At 37.3% G+C, this 12,504-nt stretch overlaps 3 protein-coding genes across 5 annotated transcripts; 1 reads left to right on the top strand and 2 right to left on the bottom strand.

Moving 5' to 3' along the window:
* Positions 1-271: 271 nt before the first annotated feature.
* On the bottom strand, positions 272-2,503 carry LOC105970756 (basic helix loop helix DNA-binding superfamily protein). 3 transcript variants are annotated; one of them, XM_012995581.2, is made up of 3 exons: positions 2,273-2,484; positions 2,007-2,072; positions 272-1,891 (listed from the first exon to the last, which is right to left on the bottom strand). In XM_012995581.2, the coding sequence occupies exons 2-3, from the start codon at positions 2,034-2,036 to the stop codon at positions 407-409; spliced, it is 1,515 nt and encodes a 504-aa protein (XP_012851035.1). In that variant the 5' UTR covers positions 2,037-2,072; positions 2,273-2,484; the 3' UTR covers positions 272-406. The 3 variants fall into 3 exon arrangements, with proteins under 3 accessions (XP_012851035.1, XP_012851034.1, XP_012851033.1); XM_012995580.2 differs by having other exon boundaries at positions 2,007-2,503; XM_012995579.2 differs by having other exon boundaries at positions 272-2,497.
* A 579-nt stretch (positions 2,504-3,082) lies between these two features.
* LOC105970763 (pentatricopeptide repeat-containing protein At1g56690, mitochondrial) lies at positions 3,083-5,380 on the bottom strand. The gene has a single exon (XM_012995593.2). The coding sequence runs from the start codon at positions 5,253-5,255 to the stop codon at positions 3,126-3,128; it is 2,130 nt and encodes a 709-aa protein (XP_012851047.1). The 5' UTR covers positions 5,256-5,380; the 3' UTR covers positions 3,083-3,125.
* Positions 5,381-8,707: 3,327 nt separating this feature from the next.
* On the top strand, positions 8,708-11,626 carry LOC105970761 (protein neprosin). Its single transcript, XM_012995591.2, has 6 exons — positions 8,708-9,312; positions 9,541-9,873; positions 10,030-10,194; positions 10,313-10,366; positions 10,463-10,609; positions 10,944-11,626. The coding sequence occupies exons 1-6, from the start codon at positions 9,157-9,159 to the stop codon at positions 11,319-11,321; spliced, it is 1,233 nt and encodes a 410-aa protein (XP_012851045.1). The 5' UTR covers positions 8,708-9,156; the 3' UTR covers positions 11,322-11,626.
* Positions 11,627-12,504: the final 878 nt, after the last annotated feature.

Genomic DNA, 12,504 nt, shown 5'->3' with positions numbered 1-12,504 from the left:
CCTCCACTTCCCACTCTTTCAATTACTAATAATCATGCCTCTTATTTTTCTTCTCCTAAATCACCTTTGTAATAAGCATCACAAACAATGCGGACATCCATCCATCATACACACACCTCCACATGTGTGTGTGTGTGTGTGTGTGTGTGTGTGTGTGTGTGTGATCCAAGGGTTGATATAAATAATACCAGGTGTAGTGCATCCGGTGCAGCATCTAGAAAACCCTTATTACATGTCACTACAATCGTACCTGCGACGGAAGAAAAGTCAGTTTGGAGAAGATGTCATCACCAAGCTATAATGATGTTCCAACTATGAAACAAGTATGCATTTGCACATCACCAATTATACAAGCCAACTCAGAATACATGGGATCTTAGGTTGTTCTAAGCTACCACAATTTTCATTACATGACAAAATCAAAATCAGGTGCATAGCCAATTAGCTTAAGCTGAGAATCCAACACATCCAACACTAAATAAATCTCTTGTGATGCTGGATGATAATTATCACAAGCCGCAAACTGATGCATCTTCTTTTCCACTTCAATCCAACTCGATCCAGGCAATATCTTCTCCACCCCACGCTCCTTCATCATTGCCCTAATTCTCGCAACGTCAGCCCATCTATTCGCTTCAGCATACATGTTAATCAAAAGGGTGAAATAACCACTACTATCTGTCTCCAATATCATTAATCTGTCCACAGCAACTCGAGCAATATCTAAGTTCTTGTGAAGCTTACAACCACCTAATAAAGCACCCCATATCACAGAATTGGGCTGCAGTCTCATGCTTCTTATCAAGACTAGTGCTTCTTCTATTAAACCAACTCTGCATAAAAGGTCAACCATGCATCCGTAGTGTTCGATTTCGGGAAGGATGGAGTACTTACTAGTCATTTCGAGAAATCTTCGGTTGCCTTCTTCGACCAATCCCGCGTGAGTGCAAGCTGCAAGAACACTGACAAAGATAACGCGATTTGGCTCGATCTTTTCCTTGTCCATTTTGTCAAACATTGCTAAAGCTTCCTCAGCGTATCCATGAACTGCAAGGCCATCAATCACAGAACTCCAACAGAAGAGATTTTTATCCTCTAGTTTGTAGAACACCACAAGTGCTCTTTCCAGCACCCCACACTTGGCATACATATCAATCAAAGCAGATCCTATGTGAACGTCAATTTTGAACCTGTTTTGCATAACATAGAGATGCATCTCCTTCCCTTGTTCCAGTACACCAAGATGTGCACAGGCAGATATTACCGTTGCCATTGTTACGCCATCGGGTCTAGTTCCAGTACGCTTCATTTCATCAAAAAGTTCTAGAGCCTCCCTATATAGTTTGTGTTTGGAGTAGCAATTAATCATGGTCGTCCAAGAAATCACGTCTCTTTTAGGCATTATTTGGAACAACTCATCTGCAGATTCCACATTCCCTGCTTCCACATATCCATGAATTATGGTATTCCACGAGGCATTATTCTTTTCCGGCATTTCATCGAACACACTCCTCGCAGAATCCAAGTCCCCAGCACGGGCATATGCTGAAATCATACTGGACCAAGCAAAACCATCCCTTTCAGTCATTTCATCGAACATCTTCCTCGACTGAATTACCTTTCCCAAACTCGAGTAAAAATCAACAAGTGAGGTTTGGACGTGAACATGAAGCGCCAAACCATTTTTCAAAACCTGGCCATGAACAGTTTCACCAAATCCCACAACAGATAAAACTCTGCAGCTCTTAATTAATGCCGAAAATGTATAACTAGTTGGAGTTAACCCATTCCTCAACATATCCACATAATACCGCAACCCCTCGAGTGGTCGAAATAAGTTCAAAAAGGCTCCGATGATTGCGTTGTAGACGAAGACATTGGGATTATGTACCTGGGAAAAAGCAAAAATTGCAGAATCTAAACTGTGAACGTTGGAGCAAGCAGTGATGTATTGATTCATCAAGAAGCAATCTTGAGTAGTGTTGGTCTTGAACAACAAGCCATACCATGATTCCACCTCCTTCAAGCTCGCACATCTTTTCAACTGATCGGCTATGTATTTGACTGTCGATCTTGTATGCCATTGCATGATAATAAATCAGTTTATTTATTTAACAACGTTGTCTTCGTTACACGGACACGGCAACTAGGATGAGTTTCCAAACGGCTTTGTGGCGATTTTTTTTTAAAAATTGGAAAAGCGTTTCTTCATAAGGAAATCCCCAAACTTCTCTGTCTCTCTCTCTGAGAAAAAAACAAACGAAACCCTTACCTGAAATCGGCGCCGTTCCCGTGACTGTCACTGTCGCCGGCGACCTTTTAGTGACGCCGTGAAGGATCTCCAACTCCGGCTGCTCGACGATTGAAGCTATCCGAACACTTTCAGATTACTGTGTGGTGTGACGGATTCAAGCTTCGACGGCCAACGAGAGCAAATGGGTACGTTCTTCTGCCTGCCTATCATCAACTGTTTTTATTTTTATTTTTTTTATTTTCATTTCACAATTTACGAACATATATGTATTTAATATATATTAATGGGTAAATTACAAACACCCCCTGAGGTATGGTCAAATTACAAAAACCCCCCTATTGTTTGGATAATTACATCTACCCCCTCAACTATGATTTTTTCTTACACCTCCACCCTTATGGTGCCAAATTCAACATAATCGTCTAGATTCCGTGAAATTTGCTCTAGTTTGTACTCGTTTTGTGTAAAAATATAGTTTCCGATGCACAAAAAACTGATATATACAAGCTAAAAATCACATATTATGATCATCTTGCTTCATAATGTAGAGTTTGAATGAGATAAAACGGGTACAAAAGTGATAATATTCCATATAATCTCGAAGATTTCACTAAATTTGAGGAGTTGAGGGGGTGGTTGTAATTATCCAAACAAGAGGGGTGTTTTTGTAATTTGACCATACCTCAGGGGGGTATTTGTAATTTACCCTATATTAATTTATAAATATATCTTATATTTGTAATATTTAATATTTTCAAGTCTTGAGATTTTCAGTTATGCGTAGATATACAACTAAAACAGAGGAGAGGGCTTGAAAAAAAAAATGAATTAATGAGATAGAGAGCAACATTAATTGAATAAATAAAGTGAGTCACCAATAATCTCTGCAAGAACACAAGCCATCCTTAAAATGATGAAATCTATTTGCATCCCTAAGTATAATTTCACGGCGAGTCACATTCGCAATCAACTTAACCGCAGTATGGCAATCCCCACAAACCCTCAAGTTTTTCATTACTCGAATAGCCACCCCTTCACCCAACTTCATTAGTCCATAAGCCACAGCCAACTTCTCACTGTGTAGTCTCAAACTCTGCACCTTCTCTTCCTCATCCACATCATGTAGTACAAACGCACCGTCAGGGTTATATCCAGCTTCTCTCAACATCCCACTTAGCTTCTCCCACTTTTTCACTATCTCTTTATGTTCCCGATGCGGTGTCCTCTCTCCACCTGTGAACATATGCACTTCCTTCTCCACCTCAATCCAGCTACAACCAGGTGACTTGCTCACCTTTTTATGCCTCATCTTTTTCCTCACCTTATCTACATCCCCCCATCTACCTTTCGATGCGTATATATTCGATAATAGCACATACGGACCAGCGTTCTTGGGCTCCAGTTCAACAAGTTTCTTAGCAACTATTTCTGCCATGTCACTGTTCGTGTGGTTCCTACACGCCCCCATTAAAGACCCCCAAACAATTGCATCCGCCTCTACAGGCATCTCGTTAATTAACTTCATAGCCTCGTCCAGTTGTCCAGCTCGGCCAAGCAGATCCACCATGCACGCATAATGTCCAGTTATTGGCTCTATCTTATATTTCGACTTCATCGAATCAAATACTTCCTTCCCTTCTTTTACCTTTCCGCTGTAACTGCAAGCAGACAGAACACCAATGAATGTCACATCATCTGCTTGTATGCCTGACGAAGACATGTCTCTGAACACTTGTAGAGCTTCATCTCCCAAACCGTGTTGGGCGTAGCCTGTAATCATAGAGTTCCACATGACTATATCCTTGCAAGAAAATCTGTCGAAAAGTATTTTGGCCTTGACAACATCACCACATTTCATGTACATGGTAATCAAAACAGAGGACACATATACGTCATCGTCCAACTTTGACCTTATCAAGTGAGCATGTGTCTGTCTACCGTGATCCAGAGTGGAAAGACTGGCACAAACCGAAAGAACGCTGATTAATGAAGGGAAGTGTGGCTTTACCCCCTCGCTCTGCATCGAACGGAACAGACTAACTGCCTCCAATTCACGACCTTTTCGTTCGTAAACCTTAATCATGGAACTCCATGTTGAATCATCTCTTTCTCCCATCAAGTCGAAAACTTTCCTCGCTTTGGAGACCTCTCCATTTTCGCCTAACCCCATGATCATTGTATTGCAAACAGTAACTGGTTTGTCTGGCATAGCCTTGAAAAGATCCCACGCATCCTCTGTTCTCCCACATCGAGTGTAACCCATAAGCATAGCCGTCCAAGTAACTTCGTTTCTTTCGGGCATTACTTCAAACAGTTTCCTAGCGACATCCACCTTCCCATTCTGTGCATAACCCGAGATCATTGTCGTCCAAGAAACTGCATTCCTCTGCGGCATGCTATCGAAAATCTCTCGTGCTTCTTCCAAACGACCATTGGAGCATAGGCCACCGATCATACTAGTTCTAGTGACAACATCCTTTACTGGCATCAAATCATAAAGTCTTGTTGCATCATCAATTCTACCTTCATGGATAAGTCCACCTAACATAACTGTCCATGAAATAACATTCTTCTCTGGCATACGACGAAACAATGCTTCTGCCTCAGAAATCATCCGCTCCTCCACGTAACCTCTAACCATGGAAGTCCAGGATATGACATTCCTTTCAGGCATTAAGTCGAACACTTGTCTAGCTTTCTTTATCATCCCATTCTTTACATATCCAGAAATTAATCCGTTCCAAGAAACAGTATTTCTGTGTGGCATTTCGTCGAACAAGCGTTGTGCTTCATTGGGCTGGCTGTTGTGAAAGTATCCGGATATTATAGAGTTCCATGAGGAAGTAGTTTTATCGGGAGTTTGGTCGAACAGTTTTCGTGCAGTTTCAATTTGTCCGAGGCGGACATAATAAGCGATTTGAGAAGAGGTTGGCGCGGCGGTGCTCGAACAGTGTCTGTGGCACTGGATACAGAAACTCTGCGCCGACCGGAATTTGATCATATGTTCGACTTTGACAAAATAGTTTGCTGTATGTTGAAAGAGGAGAGTAATAAGCAGAAAATGTCCCAAAACTTGTCTCTACAATCTTCTTCTTCTCTCTCTCTTAAATTCAAATATGTATTGTACTGGAAATGGTGGCGGATTGAGCAATTTAAGTGGGGAAAATAGCACGACTATTTAATATTTATATGTTTAGTGGATCCATCTCTTGCTGGATCGGTAAGCAAAATAGTACACTCGTAGGCCCAATACCTAAACTCAGCATATTCCTTCAACTTTGGAGTACAACTCAATATAATCCATTAATTGGATTTTGGCCCAATTACTTTTAATCCAATCCATTAACCGATCTTCCTTGTGCCGGCCCAACAACTCAAGCCCAACTGCACAGTAGGCTCTTGTTCGGTCAAACCCTTGGAAGACTTTTAGATATTCGATCCTGGCCATTATTGAGTTTCACCAACTGATCAAAACCGTCCACTTGATGTATTTTACCTATGCCTCTCTCCTGAACCCGCGTGCTTTCTAATCTTTCTTATGTCTCTCTTATGGTCGTACCACCGCATTGGATGCACCTTAGCATTTTCCAGTGACACGTGACTTGTTTGACGACTATGACGATTGTTGTACCGTTTTTGTTCTCTGCTTTAGAGACAACTTCTATTTTTAATTTCATCAATATAACAAACATTTATGTCAGAGAAATATAGATAGAACACACACACAAAATTTGAATATCTTCCTAGTTTCAAGTTTATGTTGAGCAAGTGAGATAAACATTTGAGTGAGGGAAACACGAGTGAGAGAGTTCAAATTTGGTGAGGTTTACTTTGGGGTTTTGGGCGAGCGCGGTAACCTAATTACGTTACTAAGTCGTTCTGGTCTGATTTAGGGTTTATGGGTGCTTTGTGCTTTGTGTTGAGTTGTTAGAGAGCTAGCCACGGCCGCACGAGTGGGTTTTGAACAATAAAAAGGTGTTAGTAGCTATATATATATCCTTGTAATAGAATAGGATTGATCTACCTATACTAGTTCTCCACCATGCATGCATGCATGTTGATGAAGAATTGAACCATACGTACCCTTTGATGTACAAAAATTGTCTTGTATTCAAATGTGTGCAGTAGATATGTATGATTCTTTTTTGTCTCGGCCACAATTTATAACTTGCCTTTGATAAATATATAGTTTGGAATATTCTAAAATATATATTAATAATGCCAATTCATTGTCACGAGTCCCCCACATTCACATGCATATTCATATTTTTTATTATTCTGATGATCTATAACTCGACAAACAACAATGACAAAATTTCGAAGCATATGAAAAAGATTTGCTCACATCTCTTAAAAGTTAGGACCCCCGGCCCTTATTATATTACAAACAATATTTCTAAGTACCTAGGTTTCATATATATAGCTCATGTATAGCTGGATGTGACAATTAAGTATTTCTTAAAAAAACAAAATTAACTAATAATTTTGGAGGTCATATATAAATCAAATATGTGGCGTACAGCAGTAATTAAATATTAAGCAGGAGCAAATAATGCATGAAGGCCCAATTAATAAGTAGTAATGAAAATTTGTGATAGAGGATTGATGTGGATCTGCTGCAGTGTGTGTGTCCAATACGGGCCCAACATGGACATGGCCTGGTGCACGTGTAATGACAATACTAACCTCCTCTTCATCGACTTCTCTTTTACCTGCTGCATTTAAGATCAAACACTACTTTTCAATATATATCCCTATTCCCTAGCTAGCTAACATGATTTATATATATATGTATATACACAAACATATGCATATATATAATTAAGGTTCGCTCTCCATTTTGTAACAATTAATAAAATCCAAGCTAGGTAGCTAACTATATATATAATTAACCTTATAACTAATTAAGACACTCATGCTTTTTTTTTTTAGTTTTTACTAACCCTCCCAAACAACACTAAAATTATATAATAATAATCCTATATATATATGGTTTTTGGAAATCGTGTTGTTTCAGACATTGACTCAATAGTACTTATACAAGCATATCAATTTGACCTCTGTCATCATCAAATTTAATTATTATTAATTAATAATTTAATATAAGGGAAGAATCTTTGTCCATTATACACTTAAATAAGTTATCATCAATTCATGGAACTCAATGCATGACTCTCCCAGCAATATTTGTTTATTTTTTTTCCAATTAGTATGCATTTAATAAATAAATAAACAAATGAATTAAAAGGGTAAAGAAAATGGAGTAAAACATATGCACTACAATGTCTATGCATGTTGTCGTTTGTTAAAAATTATATTATTAGTATTTACTATTAATAATGAAGGAGTCACGTGAACATGTATATAAATTATACATGGACGAAATCGAACAATGATGGGTCAAATCAGATGTAAAAAGTTATTTGACCCATATATATATTGTTATTATTATTCCAACCCAACAATATATATATATCTAAAAGTTGAAATAGTAATAATAATAATAATGATAACCATTAATTGTTGAATAGTAACTATTATAAAAACTTAATCAATGTCATTATAAAATAAAGTTTTATCATTAATTAAGTTTATGAATGACAGAAATACAATTGCGTTAGATGATTTAGATAATTATTATGGAATAGGGCCCTAAGTTAAATTGTGATTATATTCGCTAATTATTAATAGTTGGTGTTTATAAAGTTGAAAGTAATTTTATGAGTAAGTAGCTAGGATTCATGCATGTGTCATCATCATCATGGGCATCCACTGCGCTCGTGTAAATCCACACGAGCAGGCCTTGTTAATTTTTTTTTTAATTGCTCGTGTGATTTCACACGAACAGAGACGTTCTGCTCGTGTGATTTCACACGAGCATACCTTCTCTGTTCGTGTGAAATCACACAAGTGGGTCAAAAAAAAAAACAATTTTTTTTGAATTTAAAAAAAAAAAATTGTTAATGTGCTCGTGTGAATTTACGCGAGCACTTGCCAAGTGCTCGCGTAAATTCACACGAGCACATGAATAAAAAAAAAAAAATTCATCTCCTCGTGTGAATTTACACGAGCACTTGCCAAGTGCTCGCGTAAATTCACACGAGCAGATAAGGTTGTGGGAAAAAACGAAAAACTTACATTCGGGTCTAAGTTGTTTGGATCCATCGCAAAAATTGTTGAATACCTGAATTTTTTCACTTTGAATGTTGAGTTTTATATTTTATAGGATTGGATAGGAATAGTACAAAAGGTAAATAGTTATGGTAAAAAGGTAAAAAATCATGGTAAAAAAGTGCCTGAATGTTTAATTTGGCATGCGTATATTATTACCCTTTATAAAACAATTGAGAATTGAAATGATTGGTAACCGTTGGGCATTGGTAAATGAGCAGAAAAGAAGGGGCAAATTAGTAAGTGGATTCAAACTGCAAGGGTAAAATGGGAAAGAGTAAGCTGGGTGTAAGAGTGGGCCCCGCCATTACGAAAAAATCTTTTAACTTTTCGAGGATTCCCTTTTTACCCCTCCCTCGTGTTCAAAAAGCCAAAATTCTCCATCAAATCAAATGTAATTAAGAATTACAGTACTACTAACTAGTACACAGTCCCATTATCATTAAAAAAAAAAAAAAATAAAAAAAAAAAAAACACAGACAAGTATGTATATCTCTGCAATTACATTGGATTTTTCGAAGCTCCCAACGGAGAAAAGTGAAAGAGAGAGATAGAGGAGAGGTCTTTCTCAGTAACACCCCTAAAAAAGATAGAAGAGTTCTTCTTTGCTTGCTTGCTTGTATTTGGGGTTTCCATGGTGGTGGGTTTGTGTTATTGAATATTGAGCTTGCAAAACGATTCTGATCTTGGTTGTTGGGAGTCGGTGGTTGTTAACCAGAATAATATATATAATGGGTGCACCGGAGTTGTTTATGGTGAAGGCGGCGTTGGTGTTGGTATGCATATGTGGGGGGGTAATTTCATCGGCATCTCCTTCTTCAAGACAGAAGCTTGAGGTTCAGAAGCACTTGAACAGGCTCAATAAGCCCCCCACTAAAACCATTCAGGTCAGCTCCACCACCACCCACCCATTTTTACTTTTATTTTATCTTGTGGGTTTAGATAGATAGATCAGAAATTGTGTGTGTATTTACTTGGGTTACTACAGTAACAAATTAGTTATTGAGCCCTAGTTTTGTTGAGTTCATTTTATCAGAAATGTATGTATGTATGTAATCTCTTCTTCTTCTCAGTTAATTACAAAATAATTAATTTGTGGTGGTAACTGGTAACAGAGCCCAGATGGGGATATCATAGATTGTGTGCACATCTCTCATCAACCAGCTTTTGATCATCCTTTTCTCAAAGACCACAAAATCCAGACAATGCCGGAAGCCCTAAAATTTGCTGACAACAAAATGTCTGAAGAAGAGACAACAATTAATTCAATCTCTCAGCTGTGGCATATGAATGGCAAGTGCCCTCAAGAAACCATTCCTATTAGGAGGACAAAGAAAGAAGATGTGTTAAGGGCTACTTCTGTCAAAAGATATGGTAAGAAGAAGCACAGAAGCCTACTCAAACCCAGGTCTGCAGATCCAGACCTCATTAATGAAAGCGGTCATCAGGTAATTTATTTACATGGTAAAAGAAAAAAAAAAAAGAAAAAAATCCATAAAAGATTGCTTTTTTCTTTTTCTTTTTCTTATTATGTAACTACTTTTCCATTTGCTCTGAACTGAACTGAACTGAATTAGTTTATTTTTGTAATGTGTTACCACCAGCATGCTATAGCTTATGTGGAAGGGGATAGATACTATGGAGCAAAAGCTACTATTAATGTTTGGGAACCCAAAATACAACAGCCCAATGAGTTCAGCTTGTCCCAGATTTGGGTCTTAGGTGGTTCTTTTGGTGAAGATCTTAATAGTATTGAAGCTGGTTGGCAGGTATTATTTATCACTCACTCACTCCCTCACTCCCTCATCAGGGAAATCTTTATCTTTATTTGTAATGTATTGTGATGTAATGGATTAATGATGGATATATATATGTACATGATTTCAGGTCAGTCCAGATCTCTATGGAGACAACAACACCAGGCTCTTCACTTATTGGACCGTAAGCTCGATCTACTAGCCTTTTTGTTTTTGTTTACTTTTGACCTTAATTTTCATGCGATTTTTTCTTAGTATCTTCAATTTGTGATTGTTACAGAGCGATGCATATCAAGCAACGGGCTGCTACAATCTTCTATGCTCGGGCTTCATTCAAGTCAACAGTGAAATAGCAATGGGTGCCAGCATCTCTCCTGTTTCTGCATACCGGAATTCGCAATACGATATTAGCATTCTCATCTGGAAGGTAAAAATACACAATTCACCACCAATCGCCATAATTAGTTTCTTTTTCTTTGCTTTTCAATTGGCATAATAATTAGTTGGCTCAACTGTATTGAAAATTAAAATGGTGGTGATAATCATATCCCTGTCCTGGAAAAGAAAAAAAAAGAAAAAAGAGTAACAAGCATGTGATTGAATAATACTGTTCATTTCTTGCTTTATAGTCACACATTCTTGGATATCATTTCGCTCTATTGAAAGACAATCTGTTTATAACTTGTCATTCTTGCTTCGTGGTGCATTCCAAATAAATCGATTTATTCACAAGATATATTTTGATTATTGTTTGTTTATAGGATCCGAAAGAGGGACATTGGTGGATGCAGTTTGGGAATGGGTATGTATTGGGGTATTGGCCATCATTCTTGTTCTCATACTTGGCAGAGAGTGCATCAATGATCGAGTGGGGTGGGGAGGTAGTAAACTCGGAGCCCGATGGGCAGCACACATCTACACAAATGGGAAGCGGTCATTTTCCAGAAGAAGGTTTTGGAAAGTCGAGCTATTTCAGGAACATACAAGTTGTTGACAGCTCCAACAACCTCAAAGCTCCAAAAGAACTTGGTACTTTCACTGAGCAATCCAATTGCTATGATGTCCAAACTGGGAGTAATGGGGATTGGGGGCATTACTTTTACTATGGAGGCCCTGGTAGAAACCCTAATTGCTCTTAATTTCATCATCCCAACAAAAAAATGAAAAATGAAAAAAAAAAGTGAGCCCTTTGAAGCACCTCCTCTGTAACATTCAACAACCCCTTGTTTTTTTTTTTTTTTTGAAATTTAAAATTGTCTAGTTATGTTAGAGGTTTGTGTAGTGTGAATGCAAGTTAACTGTGTAGTGGGAAGTTTTTGACCCTTGATTTAGATTTCCTCGAAAGGTTGTTTTTTTTTTTCTAGGTCCATATCCATGTAAGTGAATGGTGGGTGGCCATGTTTCTTGAAAAGATGAAAAGAAAGCAGCAGGCCCTCCTTTGTCATTTTCTCTCTCTCTTTCTTTCATTCTTTCTTTATTATTATTAATATGCTAATCAACTTTATGATTATGTAGAATAAACAAAAGATAATGACAGTGCTTAGTGACAATAATAACCAATAGTAATATTAAAGTAATCATAATGAATGGAAAATCTTTTAGTAGGACTGTAGGAGTTTGTTTAATGTTGTTGGGTTTTCTTTCTTTTAAAGTGGAATGTGATGACTGAAAAGATTTGCATGTGAGTGGAATGAACAAAAGTTTATTTAATCTTTGGATTCTTGATGCCACGCCCACTTCTTTTGAGTGAGAACCCACTAACCTTTTTCTTTATAATAATATTGTTATATATATTATCTTTTTCCTATCTTTTGCATATTATTAGCCCTCATTTCATATCATATCATATATTACTAAAGTTATTATTACTATTATTTTTTTTATTTAGAAAGGAACACACATTTTATATATATGTCCACTCAATAACTACATTCTAGCATAATGCAAATGCAATTACACAAAAAAAAATGTGAAATGTACTTTAAAACGAATTATTCTCAAATTTATTTTATAAGAAAATATTTTGTTTGAACGTTTTGACAGTAACGAGTAAAGGAATGTTTTTTTGTATTAATTAATAGATGAAGTTAATGAGAGAGAGAGAGAGAGAGAGAGAGAGTAATTTATACAGTGCTCACGGGTGGTCATATACAGACATACAGTTAAGAGATTAGAGATACAACAGTGAGCGATGATGATGGAATATGGATGGGTTCTTCAATTTTCAACTCTTGACAAGTGCTTCGATGGAACACCCATATTAAAATATTTAGCTTATTAAAATCAAAAAAAAAATAATTCCAAGCCCGAGCCCATGCCTTT

The sequence above is a fragment of the Erythranthe guttata genome, chromosome 4 (assembly GCF_056151865.1).
Source record: "Erythranthe guttata isolate IM_541 chromosome 4, IM_541, whole genome shotgun sequence".
NCBI classification, from domain to species: Eukaryota; Viridiplantae; Streptophyta; class Magnoliopsida; order Lamiales; family Phrymaceae; genus Erythranthe; species Erythranthe guttata.
The sequence above is the reverse complement of the archived record's forward strand: the minus strand, read 5'-3'. Positions and strand labels throughout refer to the sequence as shown.